We start from the raw sequence: 21,966 nt of genomic DNA, 5'->3' as shown, positions 1-21,966 counted from the left end.
CAATTCAATTATTTTCATTCTTCTTTATCCAACAAAACATAACAAGATAAATCAGGAATTACATCATAAACAGAAACATTTGCCTTTACAAATAAACAAATGATACCGATAAACAAGAGCGCATACTGGCAAAAAATAATACAAAGTCATGCTTCAGTTGAAAAAAAAAAAGAATTGAGAGGTTCACTAAAAAGCACAGCTTGTATACTGTGAACCACTCATCTTCACCTTCCCTTCCCTAATCTTATTGTCAAACGTAATGGCTTAAGTTGCAACTTAAACTCACAAAGGCAGTCATCAGCAAAGTGAATTACGGGAGTAAAAGTACAGATAGGTTGACTGAGGTGGAACAATAAAAAAAGAAAAATAAACAATGCGTATACTTCTCGAGATACCGAACTTCGACCTGAAATATATTCATCCTGAAATATATTCATCCGCGAAAGTGTAACTAATGACACGGTTCAATGAAATTGATAAAGCATGAAGAAATGACGTTTCCACCCATAGGCAGTATTTATACTGTCACTGTCGGCAAGGCATTTTAGTATACCTCCTGATTCCTTCCATTCTGCCTCTTTCAATCCTGAAATCATTTTAAAAAGAGTATGCATTATCGATATTTACGTGTTATAAGCCCTTCAGATGTGGGTGTCAAGCAAAAACACGATGTCAGGTTCACACTGTGCAGTGCATTGCAATCAGTGAAAGTGATGATACAGTTTTTATTTTCCAGTATAATGGGCCATAGCTCTATATTCAATAATATACCCATGCATTATCATCTATAGATGCATAACTGCGGTCGTTATCAGCATATGACATTTACTTAGGAAGGAAGGTATACGTCTGGGATTTCATTTCATAGTCATTGTGAAAATTAACTTTCATTCTATGTAAGGGTCATAAATGTTGCGCAATGTGTGTACAATGCAGTATAGTAACACTGAATGTTTTTACATTTTTCATGCATCTCTGAAAGGCTGAGGAATGCATTAGACTTGCACTTTTCCGTATACAATCCTACAATATTACGTAAACATTACAACATGGAGGTTATAAGTGATTTGGGTATAGAGCATTAGAATCATGATAACATACCATCTGAACTCTCACACATACTACAGTAATTTTGTTATTCCAAAAGAATTCAAGTCCACCTTTGATATGAATACAATACAGAAAAAAGGTCAGGGTCAACCCGAATCTTGTGTCATGACTGCCGGTAGCTTGACTATATCCGGTGCCATAGCTCCATCATACAGTCCCGTTTCCTTGGGGATGGAATCGTTCTAGAGAGTTAATACGGTGGAAGAACACGGACATCCTGTATTATCACATACATATGCATTTTCCTTGCTCAAACAAACATGTCATTTCACTGATTTCTTATCGATAAATCTAAAAATTCAATTCAAAATTCAAGCAGGGGTAACTGCTTATTTCATTTGTCATTTTGCTTGACATATTTCAGCATCAATATTGAATTGTAAATCATATATAATCAAATATGAACGGGTGCATGTCATGAGTGCGACACCCACGAATCATGTACAGTCCACGAGTCATTTATAAAGCCTTTGAGTTTGACTCTTAGAGTCTTTATAGCAAACAAGGCCCACGAGTCCGACACAAGTCCTGTGTTGTAATGTTGAACTTGTGGGTTGTTTTTAGCTCGTGTCGAACTCGTGGGCCTTATTTGCCTAGTGTCGAACTCATGGGCTGTATAATGAATCATGGACCTTTTCAAAGTGTCAAACTCGTGGGCTGTATGACTCATGGGTGTCGATCTCGTGGGAAGATCACATGCACATACAATGTAATTCGATTTTGAAACATTAATGGACGGGAATTCAATAAATTAACTTTGAAATTAATCATGAATTTAATGAAATTGATTCACGCTACGCTCTCATATTCAAATCACTTCCAACTATGAATTGCACACTATCGTGACTATTCAGCTATTACTCATATCAATGACAGTGTTATCTGATGTATATTTTTCGAAGTATTCAGGATCAAAAATGGGAAATGGTTTTTGTAACACCTAGTACCTTTTCTTTAACCCTATTATTGGGGTATAGATACTGTTATGTGATAAACATTAACTGCATACAAGCACTTGAAAGCATGTGAAATATATATTTAAATCAGGCTTTTCTCGTTACCAACAAAAGTGGTAGCACCTTCTGGAAAGGAACTCGATCGTCCGTTATTTTGTATGACCAAAATGTACTAGGTGTTTCAAAAAACATTTCCCACTTTTGATCATTAATAGCTCAAAAACTATTCATCCGATATAGCTGTCATTGATATGAGTAATAGTTGAATAGTGTACAATTTGGTTGAAGGTAATTTAAATGTGAAAGCATGAATCGATTTCATTAAATCTAAGATTGATTTTGAAGTAAGGTTTCAGATTTTGGTCAAATTTTAACCCTCTGTACAAAAATTGAACTTTGCACAGGAACCAATGATGTGTGTGTGAGTGTGCGCCGACAATGGCCCTGAACAATGGACATGCCTGAACCACCTGTTGACTAGGCGTCAGTCTCGCGCTCCCTGGCACATGAACGCTTAATCAATAATTCATGTGGATTGCCCTGGGCACTGCTAGTCTGAATTCATGCACGGTAAAGTGCTTGCAAACACCACCATTTCGTTCCAGCTGGCAATCGTTTTCAAATTTTGCTTCATATATCACTAAATTTGGGATATAAATAAGAATAAATAATCTAAAGTTCCTCATTTTAATACAACTGTCTACTGATTAAATAGTCTGACAAATTTATCGCTTTTTCGATGAAAAGAGATCATTTTTGGTAAAGAGTTCAGCAGCATTTATCATTGGGGCGATTGGTTTCACAGTAGATTAATTTAAGGCTTCATATACACAAGTGTATACTCTTTGCTTCCTGTCACCATGTTTACGATAGAACAGAAGGTATTCATTGTAATTTCGTTTTTCAGAAGTAGGGAGAGCACTGTCACGACTCAACGACAGTATCGGCAGGCGTTTGACTTTACACAGATACTGCCAGAGGCTGAATAAAGACTAGTTGTGATAGTGGAATTTCTCATGAATGAATAATGAAGCATTCAAACCCTGGCTATTGTTCAGGACCATTGTCAGGGTGTTAACCAGACACTCCCATACACTCCCATTGACCCCTGTGCAAAGTGAAATTTTGTACACAGGGTTGAAAATAGAGCAAAATCTGGAACCTAACTGTGAAATTAATCATGGATTTCATGAAACTGATTTATGCTTTCATATTTAAACCACCTTCAACCAAATTGTACACTATTCAGCTATCACTCATATCAATGACAATGCTATCTGATATATAGATTTTTTTTAATTATTAAGAATCAAAAGTGGGAAATGTTTTTTGAAACATCTAGTATATTGTTAAGTTTTAAGGAACACGCAAAACCCTATAGGGCCTACTGAAACTCAAGAATTAAGCGTACACGAGTGAGTGTTTGCATGTAATCAACACAGGTCGCTGCAATCTCTGATCATGGTGTCATGGTAGTACATGCAATCGGAACAATACTGGAACACTGGAAGACTGGAAATCACAGACACATCAAATGAGTAGCTGCCACCCTGCATCAAGAAAAGCACGACAGCCCGTTAACATAGTTTGTTGATTGTTTTCCAAATTATATCTAGTTTTTATGACCCTATTCAGAATTGCATAATGATCTCCATGAAATCCATATAGCCAATTCCATTGTTGGCAGCAAATGGAAAAAAATGAAAGAAAATTACAGCACCAAAAGACATGATACATTGCAAATGGACAATGAAAGAAAGGAAAGCAAACCTGTACAAATAATTATCATAAGTACAATTGATATGGAAGTTTTTTGAACGTTTTATGAAGCATACAGATTTTCGGTAAAGTGATATTAATTTTGTAACCTATACGTTTCTTGTTAATATACATTTCTTTTTCTTTTCCTTTTCTTTAGTCTTACCTTGAGAGTACTAATATTGCAAACTATAGTTTATAACCCAAACAGAGAGTGCATTTTACCTGCATATACCAGGAATCCCGTAATTTCAAATTTGCACCTAAAAATGTATTCATTTGGGGACATTTTTCTTTTTTTTGGGGGGGGGGGGGTGGGGGTTCTACGTGATCTCATGTCTTTATATATTGCGCAAAATTGTATCTTACCTCCCGACAGCTTTCCGTTAACGTCTCATTCACCGTCAAGAACTGATTATATTCCTTCTCGCGTTCATCATATTCTGTTACTGTTATCACTTCATTATCTGAATAAACAAACAACAATGGTCCAAACTAGAACAACTACAAGGCCAGCGGATAGAATAATTTGAAAATGAAATTATTGGGAAAAAATCAGACTTAGAAAATTCGAATAGATGATTTTATTCCAAAAACAAAATCGCTGTAAAAGGGTGTAGTATAAAGAAAAACAGTAAAGTGACAACTGATCACATATTTTTTTAAGAGATAGTTGATGTCAAGAAATTCTTTTCGCTTTATTTTTCAATATGAAGCAATTGAAACAGCTTTCCCACAGTTTTTGTTTAACAAAGATAATGATAATAATAATGGGTAAGAAAATAATAATGCAAGATGAAAAATAGATTCATATAAAAACTGGTGATTTTTTTGACATCGCAATATCAAAACCAAAACAGTTTCATATTTATTTGGTTGATTTAAGAATAATTTCTCTTCCAATAGTGTTATATTTTACGGCAAGAAACACGGAATCTTTGTGAAGAATATGAGTAAAGAAAAAAAAAATTGAAAATTATTTGGTAATGGAGTAAAGCAATACAATCCATTCTTTTTTCGTTGAATTCTACCCTTTCAAAGAAAATTTAGGTCGAAGAAAGATTAGATCAGATATGAAAGGTAACTATTGTCAAGGCATTGAAACTATCCGTCATGTTTGTTGCTTTAGTTATACATGAAAACTCTTTCTGGAAAAAAATAAAGTCAATTATTTTATTGGCACTTAATTTACTGTGGACATCAAAACTGATTACAAAATTTTAATAATTGGTTATGATGTTGAAAATAAATGTACGATTCTTGCAAGTGTACTCCTGATTTTTTTTTTTCACAAGAGTGTATCCTTTACGTCATCTCACTCCCAAGCAATTACATTATTTTTTTTTTCTTTTAGCAGAATTCTAAAAAGGATCGATAATTTATTTAAAAATTCTCAGAAACTTTAATGTGATAAAGAAAACGAAAGAACAGTGTCAAAGATATAAATTTTGGGAATTATGAATAATGTTTATGATTCAGCCATGCTATCATTATCTGTACATTGCATTCTAAAAAAATAGGTTCAACTTTGCACCTTTCCCAGTGTCACCTCTCAGTCAAAAAATAACCCATAGAAAATACTCAGGCTCTGATTAGGCTCTGTTTTTCAAAGGAAAGGAATAGGAAAAAACTGTCCAAAACGGCGCTGACATAAAGCTTATTACACTTTCATAGATTTTATACTGTAGAAAAAAAAAACCTTTAGTTTAGAAAAAAAAAGTACAAAAAAGCAGGAAACCGCAGGAAATATAAGCATTCTTGATTACGAAGGGAATTATATACTCATTAAAATCCCTAATAGGTTGTGTAAATTTTGCGGTTCCCATTTTCACTACTAAAAGTCTTTGAAGTCACAAGAAATACAGAAACATCCCTTATAACCAATCAGTTCGTAAAAATATCTTCGCTGATAAATTTGCGAAAATAATGTACATGGTTTAAGTGAATATCATAAATGAAATAGAAGCTAAAATAGCAAGGAAAATCGTCTGGCTTTGATAATGTCGATAAAGGACACACTCACACTTCAGAAACATTGGTCCGCAACTAGAATTTGTCCAACCGAATTTCCATTAAACCCTTTTCTTAACTCTGACGAGGAAAAAGTAGTGAAGATTGCTGAAAACCTATACTACCAAGCAGATCATACAGGGTTCGAAGGAATGAGTGTCTGTTTATTGAAGAAAATAATTAAATGAATAACCACCCCTTTATCATACATCTTCACCCTTTCTTTCATCGGGTATGTATCCTGCACACTTCAAAGGAATGCAAAGTAATTCCAGTTTTTAACACGAGGAGTATATCTGTTTTTGCTATTAAATTACATTGTACAGACGAATATCGACTTCTAGCATCTCTTAAATCTTGGAAAATGTCAGGTAACTGTACTTTTTTCCATGTAAATGGCCTTTTGAAAACAACCAGTTTGGATTTAGAAACGAATGCCAACCGATTGGGCTTGAAAACTCAATAATCGAATGAAATTACTGAATCATTTGCAAATTAAAGGCACCCAATCGGTATATTGAATATTGTCCTTATATTCTATCTTTGAAATTTTATAGATTTATCAAAAGTTGTCGATACTATAGGTTTTCCCGGTCAATTTCATACTTTGGTCGTTCAAATTCATATAACGTGCATTTAAATTCACACAGCGCACGCACGCGGAAATATTGGGGTCATCCCACGAGACCGACACCCACGAGTCATACGGTCCACGAGACCGACATCAATAATAGGTTCATGAGTCATACAGCCCACGAGTTATACGGCTCAGGAGTCATACAGCCCATGAGTTCGACACTACGCACAAAAGGCTCATTAGACCGACACTAAGCAAACACAGCTCACGAGACCGACACTAAGCAATAAAGGCTCACGAGACCGACACTAAGCAAAGAAAGCCCACGAGACCGACAGTAGGCAAAGAAGGCCCAAGAGACTGACACTAAGCGATAAAGACTCACGAGACCGACACTAAGCAAAGAAAGCCCACGAGACCGACAGTAAACAAAGAAGGCCTACGAGACCGACAGGATAAACAGCGCCATCTACATGTCAATTACCTGTACAGGGTGTTCAATGAACGGAAAAGTAACATACTGGCGGGTGCAATTTCGTCACGCTATCAAGTGAAAGATATAGTAACCATCTACATATGAACAACATAAAATATGTATTTCTGCATACTTCTAGGGGGCAGGTCTGTTAGGGAGCGACATTGCTATCAATTAGAAAAATAGAATTGTATTCCTCATACCCTCCCCCTCCCCCCCCCCCAAAAAAAGACAAAAAACACAAATGAATTAATAAAAGACATGTTTCATACGAGTGAAAATAATGCAAATCGCATAAGTAATTGCCTTCTAAACTTTTCCACTTGTTCATTCGTTAGTTCTATAAGAGAGTTAATTCTTAAATAAAAGAATACATGCAAAACAAGCAAAATGATTTATTAATTTTGTATATATTATATAGGACCTATATGAGAAATTGACATTTTTTTATCATTTACTGCCATTACATTTCGTGACATTTCTATCCCTTGATAATCTGATTCGTCAAGCCAATGCAGATTGACATCATAGTACAATAGTATCTCATAAGATCCCAAAATCCGTGAAGTAGCTAAAACCCCGTATCTCTCATCCATTCAATGTATTGTATTTACACACAAAAAAAAAATGTATACGCTTTATTTTCTTCCTGATTCGTTGACTTGTATCAAATTCTTGTCTGCACCCCCACCTTCTCATCATGTCATTTAAGTGACGTTGATTTGCCAGTTCTGTGACGAGTTTTCCACAAGCAACCGCCTACAAGAATTAAAACGTAATGATTTTGGTAGCCACTTTGTTTATGGAGATTACATGGAATTACACTAAGAATGTTTCTTACAAGCCGTTTTTCTATATTCAACCCATAAGCGTACTCGAAACATGCCGATTTTCACTCTATGAAATGTCTCCCGATGATCCCACAAGAATATGATAATCACCGAAGGCAGATCTCTCTCTCTCTCTCTCTCTCTCTATATATATATATATATATATATATATATATATATATATATAAGAGGTCAAAGGGTTAACATGCAGACGAGGGTGTCTTGGCATCTTTAAGTTAATGTGGAAAGATCTGTTGCACTCTTTTACTGAATTTCATTTTTTTCACAAACACACACCGACGCAAACACAATTAAAGATCCTGTGGTCATTTCAGGGGGGGGGGGGCAACTGAAGGGGTAACACCCTGGCAACTCTTCTTTTCCATCTCTCATATCTTCCTATGCTATTATCAGGACACCCTATACAATTTATTGGTCTATAGGTGGCGCTGTTCATCCTGTCGGTCTCGCGGGCCTTCTTTGCTTAGTGTCGGTCTCGTGCACCTCTTTTGCGTAATGTCGGTCTCGTGAGCCTTGTATGCGAGTGTCGGTCTCGTGGGCTTTGTTTGCTTAGTGTCGGTCTCATGAGCCTTTTGTGCGTAGTGTCGGTCTCATTAGCCGTATAACTCCTGAGCTTATTTTGCCTGATGTCGAACTCGTGGGCTGTATAACATGGTGGGCTGAATGACTTGTGAGCTGTATGACTGGTGGGCTGTATAACTTGTGGGCTGTATGACTCGTGGGTGTCGGTCTCGTGACTTGCACCCGAAATATTCGGGCATTCAAATTCAGAATTCGAGCGATCAATTTCATTTATGGGCGTTCTATTTCGTTTTTGTGAAATCAAATTCACGATTGGGCGTTCAATTTCCAAATGGGAGCATTGGATTTCTTACTCGTGCATTCAAGTTCACGGGATAGTCATGTGATCGTCGCGATTAGCTTGTTTGGAGCATTCAATTTCATTTTCAGGCGATCAAGTTCCTACTTCGTGCGATCAATTTAACGAAGAAAATGGAGTAGACTTTTGTTTAAGAAAGGAGAAATGGCATACACAACCAATGAATGCTTGCATATAAAGTGTAATTATTACTGTTTAAAGATTCTACATTGTTCTCAGTTCATGATTCTTTGTTTTTCATCTAAAAAAATCTAAATTGTTAGGTCCAGTCAGCAGTGCATCCAAACAACACAACGACAATCAATCATATTTCTTGATGATACTGCATGCATGCTGACAACGCCCAAACACTAACCACATAATGGCGATGCATCAATTTAGACAAACGGCAAAAAGACAAAAGACAAACTGACACACAATGCCCTCACATGTTCCCACAAAAGTAAACCAATAAGATTAAATTAAATTAACAACACATTATAAACGTGTACAATGTTCATGTTATCAGTTTCAATGTACGCCTAGTCGAAATTGCTTTCTATCTGAAGGTGTTAACCAAACTTCCGTATCATGCTCGTCTGTAGGCATATTATACACTACCTAATGTTTGTTTGTTTGTTTGTGTGTTTGTTTGTTTGTTTCATTTGTCATGTAACAAGATGGCTGCAATTGCTGGTCTTCTATAGGGCCCAGTTAGATTCAGGTGGGACCAATTTACCGGGGTAAACACTCTGCTCTTTGCGATTTAATGAAGTAGGATCTTTTGCATGCATGAGTAAGTTGTGACTCTGTCACACATGGGACCTCCATTTCACGTCCTCTCAGAGGGACATGTGTCTGTATATTCCTTTTCGTGAAGCCCGAGTTCATATTTGTCAATGCACAGGTGGACCTCTACTGTACAATAAATAATATTCATCATAAATTCCGATAGATTCAAATCTGAATAAAAAAACACACACACATTAACGGTCCTAAACTAACTAAATTCCAGCCTTCTTCTAAATTGAATGCAGCTATTTGGAACATGCTTGCCTATACACGAATTTGAATGACCGACGACATTCCGTCGCCAGTTTGACATGAATTTGAATGTCACTTGCTGAAATGCGTGCTCCTCTCTTAAATTTCAATGCTCCGACAGTGAATTTGTAAGCTCCGATAGTGAATTTGAATGCTCCGAAAGTGAATTTGATTGCTCCGACAGTGAATTCGAATGCTCCGATAGTGAATTCGAAGGACCGGATTTTGAATTTGATTGCTGATTCAATGCTGCGAGCGTGGAATGCGTGAAATTGAATGCTCGGAATAGGAACTTGAATGACAAAAGTATGAAACTGACCGGGAAAGCCTATATTTATCGCGGTATTTTGAATTATAAGTTAACAAGATACGGCATTCGTGGCTGAGCACTTTCATGATTTATTGTTTTTTAATCATGAAGTAAGCACTTTGTACATTAAAATATTTAAGTATCGGAAACCTAATGTTTTATATGGCACAAGAAAAATAATGGGACCTGATTCGAGACCCTACCTCCTCCCAGCTATACGCTTTTCCAGCAATAGTACTTAATCTTCGACTCGTGATTAATTATCCTAACATCTTCGTTTGATTGATATAAACCGTTGAAGTTTAAACATTCTGGAGCAAGCACGATGAGCGCCCTTGAGCGCCCGTGGATGTCGGTGCTATACAAGAAGCCACCACCATGACCACCACCATCATCACCAGAACTGTCATTCATTATAGTTGTCCGATTACCATCTTAAAAAACCCGAGAATCATCATAGCCCAAAATTAAAAAGAATATATATATTTATATTTATATTTATATTTATATCCAGATATCTGGAAATCTTTGTTCCCAAATTGTGAAAATCGTTGAATATTTTCAAGCGCGAACTAAACAAAATCATCATCACCCAATTTTGTTCCCATACGTAAATTGATATAATGATATTCGTTTGATACAATAGGCCAAGCACAATTACTCTGAACAATGAAGTCAGGGCCACTCTACATCAACATTATCATCGCAGCGAGACGTTTTCATATTTTCATTCTTCTAGCAAAATGAAAATGAACTTCACCTACCTCTTTTAGAAACAACCTTAATATATTTCAGGGAGTGTGCATACTACATGCGAACAATATGTTGAAGAATTCTCTTTGTTTTCTGTATATCGTAGTCCGAACTGTTGTAGCTAGCTGCTGTCTTCTTGTTACTAAGCTTTGCTTGTAATTTGTTGGACTATACATTATATTTCCTCATTTCGACGTCCTCGCAGCTTCTATGAGTTTCCAAGTTATGGTAAGAAGTACATGAAAATGACAATTGTAAGAGACCACTCCTTTTCAGCTTCTCCCGCATGTTATAATGTATAGACGCTGACGCTATTTTTTTTTTCTTGCTCATATCCAGGATATTTTCAACTAGCTGTTTACACTACTTTAACCATGGAGGTACAAAGAGTACCTCCATGCTTTAACCTTCTCGAACAAATTCAAGTTGTATATGATATTACGGTCTATTGGTTTCCTCCAAGATCATTATATATATATATATATATATATATATATATTCATATATAATATATGTATATCATATATATATATATATATATTCATATATAATATATGTATATCATATATATATATATATATATTCATATATAATATATGTATATCATATATATATATATATATAATGTATATATGTGTATACATACATGCACTCAGCAAAAAAAAAAGGAAGTTAATACTTTTTCAAGTTTATATTTCTTATAGAATATTTGGCTAAAAGTTAGTGTATTGCATACCATATTGAAGGTATTTAATGGGCTATCAGTCTGGTAGGTCAATAAAAAGGGAAACTTAACGCATGAGTGAAGACTTTTGTTTTTCTCTTCCAAGGCATAATAGTAAAAATTGCAAAAATGAACAAGTTGTCATTCACGCGTAAGTGTTATTCTGTATAACGAGAACAAAAGACAAATTTAACACAAGCAGATACATGAATTAAGTTGCAAAAATAACCTTTTGATCTTTTTAATATTTTTGAAGCCCGAAATAGCAATAAAGGCCAAAAATAAGGGAGAAAAATGATGAATCTTGGGTCAAATCCAAATTCAAATGAAATAAGAGAAAGAATATGAAGAGAACTGGTAGAAAGTTCAATTTGTTGTCAAAGTAGGAAAACAAATAATATTTGACTCTTGAATTCACCTCATGAATCCTTGAATAACTAAATGAAAAGAGTGAAATAAAGAAATTTTGAATATTAAATCATGGAGTTTAAGCTGACACAAAATTCTTATTTTCCCCCTTTAGATTCCCACTTTGTTTTTGTTTGAGGTTACAAAGAAATAAAGAGATTTTTATCTTGAATTGCAATGCCAAATGAAAGACATGTCAAATTTTGCAATTTTCACTTTTGTGTCTTGGAGGGCAAAAATGAATGTGTTCACTCATGCGTTAAGTTTCCCTTTGTATTAACCTACTAGCAAGAGTAGCCTAATGGTCAATTAATTACCTTTTTTTTATATAATACATTGATTTTCATCAAAATCTTCTATGAAAAATATGAACTTTTTTGCCGGCTGTATATTAAAAGAAGGAGTCTCAAGTCTTAAGCGCCTTCAGCATTTAATCAAAGTGGAGAACGGCGCTATAGAAATTGTATGTATTATAATATTTTATTACACGATTTGTAGTTCCAACATTCCAAAAATTCCAAGATATGTGAATAATTATGTATATGTATGTATATATATATATATATATATATATATATATATATAAAGAGAGAGGGGGATTTCCTGTCATTCTGCTTGTCTCTGTAGAATTTTTGGATAGTCTTTAAGGCTTGTTCTGAGCCTTCACATAAACGTTTCTATCGAGACTGAAATGCAGGATTAACGTTTGTGCTTTCACCGGTGAAATCCCTTCCGTAGTGGACTCATCAGTCTCAGCTTTCCAACAATTCCCTGACCTCGGAAAGCTGGTGATTACTGTAAACAGGTATTGTACACATTATGAACTTGCTTTTGTCAATGTTTGTATAATAGGCCCATCATGATTGAATGCATGCATGGATAATTATGCAGTGTGAGATGATGGGAGAAATTAGCTTGTTCTCACACAATTGTACTGATCTTTCTCGTTTAATTTTCAGGCAGCGGCATATACTGTAAATTAGGTTAATCTCACATTGACTGCATTCGGGGAGTATATATGTGATGATAAATATTGCCATTCCTAAAAAAGTTCAAGCTGAGTTATTGCTATACTACTAGTAGTTTTCGAGGTAATCAGACAAATTGAATGTGGTAAAAGTTTCATCGAAGTAAGACATTTAAACAAGAGAGTGTCGCAGTGTCGCACGACGACAATACCTTAGTGGTAAAGATTCAGGTTTTCCTTTGTGATTCAGATTTTTTTAAAAAATGATTGTGGGAAGTTGTAGGCCCTATCACACGTAAAACGAGACATTAATGCAATGACAACATGCATCATTTCACTTAAACCGGACTTACTACGCAGTGGCAATTACTGTTACTATTATTTGAAAACATGGGACAATTAGAAATCTCATCACTGTCTTACTTCAGGCTTCATTTTGATTAATCTACATCTGATCGTTCGATTAACTCTGGTTGGTAAAATCAACACAAACATGGAAAGAATTTTTACTCTTGTGCTTGGTGAAATCACAACAGAAATGTTACCAAAAGTAGATATGTTACTTACCCAGTGTGGTGTCAAACGAGTAGTTTGTAAATCTGACAGTGATTGGGACTGTATCATTTGTAACGGCCAGTAGCTCGTATCTCATGATGACAGGATCTGCATCATCTAGAATCTCATTCTTGAGGATCTGCACGGTCTCATTCATCAGATCGAAAGAAACGTCATCTCTATTTCCTTGACAAATCAGGTCCACCACTGTGTTCGCATGTGTACGCAGGTTCTCATTTGGTGAACAGTGAATTGCCGAATCTTTACACATAGACAAACAAGCAACCACCAAACAAAATACGAAATTTAATCACAGTTATCGCATTCTTTGCATTGAGTGATGTGTTTCAAAAGTTATTGCTTTTAGCGCTTTCAATAATGTGCCGAACACTGCGTAATATTGCAAATGACTGGAACAATCGTTCATTGAACAAAAATGTTTTTTTTTAAGCAGATTAAAAAATATCCTCTCTTTTTTTTTCTCAATCCATAAGGCAAGTGGGAAACAAAGAGAGAATTGAAACTAGAGTTGAAACTTTGTGGACCCCTATGGAAACCAGCTCTGCCGATCAGGGTGTTCCACCCCATGAAGTGGCAATAAATTCAAATCAAATCAAATCAAATCACTTCAGCATTTCTCATACATTTTCTCGATTTCATTTTTTCCTGCCTTCTTCTCATAAGGATGTTTTCCAAACAGCATTTAACATTTAATTTTGCATATGGGTGAAACGTCACATTCAGATATCATTGCCTCTTATTTTTTTCTGTTGTAGCCATCTTTCAACGATACATTCATCTGCTACATTTTGTAAACATTTCATATCCAAACGATTTTATTACTGAATAAATGTATGAATTGAATTGAATTGAATTGAACATTTGTTATCGTAATTTTTTGCTAAATAACAACATGTAAACATTAGAGTCTTCACTCAAGTACCAAACAACGCACACACACACACACACACACACACACACACACAAATATTCTTGGTCGCACTAAATTGCCTGGTATTTCTCCTGCTGATGACATGACATCAAGCAGAGGTATTAATCTGATGCATTTACACCGTGCATTATTCCTCCAGTTCTTGGTCGTATTAAGTGCCAAGATTTTTGTCGCCCGTGTCGTGGGAACGAAACACAGGCATCACTTTTCATATTTGGTATATCTCTCTATAACTTTTCAAAGATTTGAGCCATGACCACCAAAACTCACACCACAGGTACATATATAACCTAAAGATACCAGTCAAGTTGGACTATGGGTATAGTTCGAGAAATTCAAGGTCAAAATAACAATAGTCAATGATAATGAATAGACTTTACCTGATAAGCACTGTATAGGCATTTTAGGTATAATAGTCCTACTCTCAATAACTTTCCACATCAGCACTAACAAATGACCGCCAATTTCACACCACAGGTACATAACGTAAAGATAACTCTTAAGTTTTACTATCAATGAGGTCCAGCGAGGTTATATGTCAAAATGTCAATAAACTTTCCTTGATTAAGCGTCAGGTACTGTATTTGTGCTCTCAATAACTTTCCACTGCTTTGAGCTTCGACCACAAAACCCACACCACAGGTAAATCACCTAAAGAAGTCAGGAAAGTTCGAATACAAAGGTAAAATCGGATCTACAAAAGTCAAAGGTCAAAAGGTCAATGAAATTGCACAGAAAAACACTATAATCACTAATTGTGATATGCATGCGGGTGAGACATTGCTTGGCTTAGGCCTTGTTCAGCTTCACAATACTAAAATTCTAACATGAATGGCCTTAAAATCTGTCAAAATCACTTTGAACTTCCACTACAAACCTAGAGTAGGGCCAAGTTAGGAACGTTTTGAGAAAAAAAAAAGTTGCCTAAGAGACTGCACAAAGTGTTACATCATGACTAGTTTGTAACCACGGGGTTACCATTTCATCATTAGTTCCCAAACATAAGCAAAGAAGTGGTTCAAGCAAGTGGATCTCACCTTGTATCTGTGCAGCATAAATCCCGTCGACTGTTGTCATGTACACATCATATGTGTCACCATCTACATCAGGTGCTACAGATAGACCTGTGATTGCTCTCTGACGAAACTCGAGCTTTGTTTTGAACATATAGGAAGAATATGTCATTAAAAGGACAACATCATTATGAACGTATTGGAAATTCAATTACCCCTCCAGCAAAAAAAAAACCACAACAAAACAAAACAAAACAAAAACAAAACATTATCAACTAGAAATGTCGCTATGGCGACTGGTATGCCTCCGCCATAATGCATGATTCTCCTAATGGGTCTATAGTACATGTGGACAATGTGTGATTACATTTTCACAAAATTGGCAAAATATCAAAATGACATGTTTGTCATAAATGTATTGAATGTTTACCTTCCTTGACCTACATGTGTATGTTTAATTGGATGAATTGGAGGAGAGCATGTATTTGGGGATTTAAGAACTTTAACTTGACTTTGACCCTCTCATAAGTTTATGCACCGAGTAATTTTCAAGGTATGGAGAAAAAGTGCAATTTCTGTATTGAACAGTAAATTTTTATCATTTTCATCTGGCCTTTGATTTATAAGAGAATCACTGTCAGGCAGAACATACATAAATATGTACTAAGTTTCAAGATAACTTGAGCCACTTCCGAGATATGGAGAAAGAAGTAAGTTCAGCACTTTCACTTTGACCTTTTGACCTTTGACCTTCTTGGCAAAAAAAAAATCCCAGATAATTTCTATTGGGTTATACATGCATACATCAAGTTAAACAAAATAATCCTGCTGGCAAAGCATAAATATAAGGAAAATAGTAAAATTTTGAAGTATTGCCTTGACCTTTGACCCCTGACCTTTGACCCAATGAACCCTGAATTCCCTAGATAACCACTGCCAGTCAGTACATGCATATATACTATGTTTCATGAAGATACCTTGAACAATTTCCAAGATACAGAGAAAAAAGTAAAATTTCAACACTTTACTTGACCTTTTGACCTTTGACCTTTTGACCTCATGACCCCAAACTTTCACCAGAGAATCTTAATTGGGTAATACATGTATACACTAAGTTTCAAGAAAATATCTCTAGGCATTGCATAGATATGGGGGAAATAGTGAAATTTTAATCATTTGACCTTGACCTTTTGACCTTTGACCTTGAGCATGTGCACTCAAAAGTTGATAGGCACAACTTCACCCCCTAATACACATACATGCCAAGTTTCATTAGGATACCTCAAAAGGTTTTGGTAGTTACCCTGTCCACAAAATTCATTACGGACGGACGGAAGGACGGACGGACGGAAGGACGGACGGACGGACGGACGGACGGACGGACGGACGGAAGGACGGACGGACGGACGGACGGACAACCCGAAAACATAATGCCTCCGGCACCACTTCGTGGCGGAGGCATAATCAAGACAGAAAACGACTTTCTTGTCCACTACCATCCTTAAGCCACTCACTTTGACCTATCCCTGCCCACTGTCCCCTATGATTTCCAAAACTTTTTTTTTCTTCTTTCCCTTGAAATGAATCCTTTGCTGAATCTATCTAAATGTGTTTAAACTAAATAATCAGGGTTAAACTCAATAATTTGGCCATCCTGGCTACGTAGTGAAAATCATTTTTCCTTTTCCTTTAACAACATAAAAAGACTCCATATACTCCATATCATCTGTAGAATATGTTATCTACTATTGGCTCAATGTACAATTGATATGAATTCGCATAGATCACACCTACGCAAGATCCATTACAAGTAATCGTGCAAGTCTTTTTCCCCTAAATAGGCAATCTTGATTTGAAATGGCCCATTTTTTCTCTTGTTTCAGTCACAAGAATTACAGCTGTAAATATTTCTCACTGTTCGTCTCCTTGTATGACATTAACGCCTGCATACCACTGTTTATCTACAAAATGACTAAAATGTTTACTCCGTTCACCTTAACTTAGGGCGGCAAAAAAAAGATATACAAAACTATAATAGTAGGAGGCCTCTGTATCTCAGGTTTCCATTATAGGTCGTGCAAAAAAAGCATGACTTAGAAAAAAAAACCGTAGAACTTAAACACTACAAGTGAAACATGGTCTGCTTCTAACAAAATATGAAGTATCAAAATTTACAACACAGTTATCCTCCCCACCCCAACTCCTATATCTTTCCATCCCATTATACCATCAATACTCACCGGACAATCTTTCAAAAATTCTTGTGATTCCGCTTGGTATTTGTACATACAGCCATTTTCTGAGCAATGGAATTGATATTATTATTATAACAGAAAGAGCTGCAAGATTATGTTGACAAAATAGCGACACGAATAAGGAATACAAGTCTATCACTACAGCATTTTGTTCTCATTTATCATAACTATTTATAATAGGCAAACGTGAAAGTGTGTGTGTTTTTAACCTGTTGAGATTATCCCTTCCAGTCTTTGTTTTGTTTTCCTTTTCAAAATATGGCGTGGCTCCCATCAAAACAGATTTAATAGGACGAACAGGGTGAATCATTTTCCTTTTGTCGATTGATCACGAGTGAAAAATACTGGCATTAGTTCTGATTTTCATTCACCTTCCTGGATCTTCGCAAATTTGACTTGCCTAGGCCTATCGTCATACGCCCTTTTGCAAGTCAGACGCTTCGAGCATTGGTGCCATTATGTAAAACTAACCATGCACTTACTTTCTTATCAATTATATCATTTTCATGTTATATCATTGGAAAGTCAATTGAAAAATAGTCACGAGTAACGCAATTTTCTGAAAAGTTTTTGAAGTTGAAAATCACCAAGCATGAGAGTATGGCATGCACACGTTTTACTTACTGTGGCTTTGAGTAATTAAAGTATACTAAATTACTCAAAACCACGGAAGGTAAAAATTGAGCATGTTGTCATGTTTTCGTTTGTTGCTGTTGTTTTGAGGAGTTATCAGTGGGCTGAAACCAATATAGGTAAAGACAAGTAGAACCACTTTTCTACCTCTTTTTCTCAGAGAAAATATTTCCAAGTTATCTTGCTTCACATGCACTTTGAATGGAAACTACCTGTCGGTACTTTCTTAATAAGAAATAAAGACTTTGAAATTTAGACAGAATGAATCTGAGATTTGAAAGGTTTGATTTTGTAAAACAAATCTCATCTGTATAATATTTGCTGATATTGATTTGTAATTCGCTGTCAGAGACTGAAACTTCTTAAAGATACAAGCAATAGTGAGATTAGGTTAAATCATGACTTTGATTTATGTTTACTATCGCGTCCATTTCTGATGAGATCTAAAAAAGCAAAAAACAAAACAAAAACAAAAACACTTTCACTCAGTCTTACCTGAACCAATCAACAATGTATACGGGCGTTCTCGGTACAATTCAAGCTTAGAAAGACGATCTTTATCGATGGTCAATTCAGCTTCTTCACTAGCATCCGGTTTAAGCATGAGATAGTCTCGCAGGAAGAGTGGTTGCGCAACATACGGATTGCTACACTGCAATGGCAAAGAAGAAACAAAAACAAAAACACACAAATAAACAAGATGAAATGCACGTATCCTTCATTCCATGTAAAATTATGTGCCAAAGCAACTTCAAACACCCGGCTGTTCTGTCCTTACGAATCCCATATAATTATAGCTCAGATACATCCCGTCCCAAATTCACTGTAAATGATCAAGTTCCTGGCTCTTGATGCAGGTTCACTCACATCTAATCCGGGTCTTGGGTGCACAGGAGCGCCACTGTAATCTCTCCATAGGTCGTTTGGAATCTGACCATCAGAACCATAAAAGGTGCCTGTGTCGAAGACTTCATCAATTTTAGTCAGACTGAAGGTGCACAGGGCCGACATAGACGGCGCATTTCTGTGGCCAAATTAACAGATATGAAAAATAAAAACCTCAGCACTAAACTTTCTCCCTGTATATATCGTGATTCAATTTATTCACTGTATATTATTTCAACTTGATATTGCTGAAAAATAAGACTGCAACATCGACAATATCACTCTTAATGTCATCATCAACACCACGCGGTCAATCGCAGCTTTGTGACTATGTCTGTTCCATTTCTTCTGTGCAACTGACAGAGGACAAAGGGGACACATTTTGCTTGTTCCACACTGTCTGACGTAGCCTGCAAAAATAATGCCTTGACTACAATTATAAAATTCTGCATTTCTGCAATAACTTGTCAATCGAGTGATACCGTGCTGCGTGGGTAGATGAATTATTGCGGAATAGTACTTCACCTTGTTTCCATCAACAACCAAGTCCTCCTTTTTAGGTTCTTGTTTAATCTACTCCTCAAGGAACTCTTAATGAAATAACAAGTAGGCATTCATTTCATCTTTTATGGGTCTGTGCAGGGATGAATGACAACATAAAGAGATAAAGTTCTGTGTGGTGTTTTTTTTTTTTTGGACGCTGTTGATTACACAGTACACACGGTATGATATGTAAAACCTCACATCAAACTGGACCCCATGGAAGACCAGCTTGACGTAGCTGAATATGGGCTATCCAGCCATCTTCTCAGATGGAAATGAACAAACAAACAAACAAACAAGTGAACATGGGGTTTGGATGACGACAAAACGAAATAACATCACACGTACAGCGGCACCTCAAAAACACCAGGGAGGTGAGACACTAAACACCAATATATATATAGGAACTGAAATTCGGATCTAACTGATGCACCTCCGCTGTGCCACCCCACTTTAGCGTACGTCATGAAAAAAAAAATGTTCTACTTCCTACCCTTTAATGTCAATAAATCAATATTCACTAACAAAAAAAAAATGGCTTCACAAAATGCAAATTATTTTACTTTCTTCTCGATAGAAAGATTATAATGCTGGAGTTTAGCTTGTGTAATTTTGTTTCTCATAAACTCTGATACACACTTTTGTGGGATCCCATCAATTAAATTATGACTCAGATCTGTATTCTTTAACCTGTAAGAATGATTTCGGCAAGTGTGGCAAGTGTAAATGTGTGCATCCATTACTGAAATTTAAAAGATGTTTCGTTTTCATTAATTTCCCCTTATGATTATGTGCATATACAGAGATATTGGAAACAGACGCTCTCATAGCAAATTAAAAAAAAAACTGCAAAGCAAAAATGGATTTCACCTGTGTAGCCAGCATGTGCGTGGATGATGGTTTTGATTGACTTAATTAAAGAAAATTCAGAAATCCGATAGAAATGAAGGAATATGAAATTTCCACATTGCCATTTATTTTTTTCGTCATTTCATCTAGTTTATACACATAAACATCGCGCGCGTGTCCGTATCATAGGCTTGTACTCGACGACTATCGCCGATCATCTCCCCCCTCCCCCCCCCCCCCTTCCTCGATACGGATTTACGCCCGTGGTATAGCCAAAGAGGTATTATAGCTAGATAGTACCTCCTTGGTGTAGCCAAATAGGCCTACTGATCGTAACGATCTGAAAAAATTGCATACAAAGCATTGCACATTCTAGACAATAATGTATAGTTATATCTACAGTGTATAAATTCATCTAAATTCATTTCAAACAATTACGTGACAGTGTTTGAATGTCCCTGTTGTTGTTGTTGTCGGCGTCGTTGCACTTACCTTGAGGTCGTAAAGATGGCAAAGATACTTTGACTTTCAGCGTCGAACACAAAGTCCTCTACACGAAAGAAATTACAAGATCAAGAAAGTTATTAGTCAAAATTTCTGGATGTATGGAACGTCCCAATTCTATGGAGTGTTATTATGCAAGTGTGTAAAATACCCCATATGCAGATCAGTGTTTCTCCACCAGTGGGCTGCAAAGCTCTCGCAGGTGGCCGCCATGTCTTCTCAAGATTTAGATAAAAACGTATTCGATTTCTACAACGTAACTGGCCCTGGAAAAAAAAAATTTTTTCGGAGTTTACTTCTCGGGAAGACATCTCGCACAAGTCTCTGAATGAGTTGTCACCTTATTTGGAGATGTCTTGGACGTCGCCTCGGAATCGCCCTCTTGGTGAGAAGGCAAGCCATTTCCTGGTCTCTTCTTGGTCTTTACTGGAAGAGACTTCACCCGACTGATAAGTCTTCGTGACTCGTGCGATTCAAAGACCAAGAAATTGCATGCTCTCTCAGAGAGACGTTTGAAAGTCTACAAACAAGGTGACAACTTATATTCGCCATAAACAAGAAGTCGCGGAGACGTCTCCGTGACGTCTCCGGGAAGTAGCAAATGGGTCTCTGCAAGGTCGCGGAGACAACCTGCGCACAAAATTAGTTTCCGCCACTTGGTCGAGTCTAAGGAGATGTCGAGGAGACTTCTCCGAGACCAGCTGCAGACTGGAAAGTCTCCCAAAAATTCGAAGATGTTCCATTCCTTCACGACTCCCCATATCCTAGATCCGACTAGTCTTCAGAAGAAGTCACGACTCAGACATCTCCGCGACCACTCAACAACCAGCGGGACTTTAGTCGCCACAAGGTTGCCACCTGCCTAATGTATCAAAGCCAATTAGATACCCACTTAATTAGTTTCACTGCTCTGACTGGTTTAAACTTTTATAGCATAGCTAGCCTGCTTTCACCTTACTCTTTCCCTTACTTCCT

The 21,966-nt window shown here is 36.4% G+C and overlaps 1 protein-coding gene across 1 annotated transcript in view; it reads right to left on the bottom strand.

The window, feature by feature from the left end:
- Window positions 1-3,499: 3,499 nt before the first annotated feature.
- LOC139721925 (semaphorin-3D-like) overlaps window positions 3,500-21,966 on the bottom strand; it is a 40,078-nt gene continuing 21,611 nt past the window's right edge. The window contains exons 10-17 of the mRNA XM_071633253.1: window positions 20,980-21,037; window positions 19,078-19,234; window positions 18,706-18,862; window positions 17,563-17,621; window positions 15,347-15,461; window positions 13,370-13,618; window positions 4,194-4,291; window positions 3,500-3,616 (exon numbers count right to left, since the gene is read on the bottom strand). Coding sequence (XP_071489354.1) covers window positions 3,500-3,616; window positions 4,194-4,291; window positions 13,370-13,618; window positions 15,347-15,461; window positions 17,563-17,621; window positions 18,706-18,862; window positions 19,078-19,234; window positions 20,980-21,037 — 1,010 coding nt within the window. The remainder of the gene's footprint in view (window positions 3,617-4,193; window positions 4,292-13,369; window positions 13,619-15,346; window positions 15,462-17,562; window positions 17,622-18,705; window positions 18,863-19,077; window positions 19,235-20,979; window positions 21,038-21,966) is intronic.

Source organism: Diadema antillarum, unplaced genomic scaffold (assembly GCF_040938485.1).
Source record: "Diadema antillarum isolate AM-2024a unplaced genomic scaffold, OU_Dant_1.0 scf00000014, whole genome shotgun sequence".
Lineage (NCBI taxonomy): Eukaryota > Metazoa > Echinodermata > Echinoidea > Diadematoida > Diadematidae > Diadema > Diadema antillarum.
Note: the sequence above shows the minus strand (reverse complement) of the source record. Positions and strands in the feature narration are given on the sequence as shown.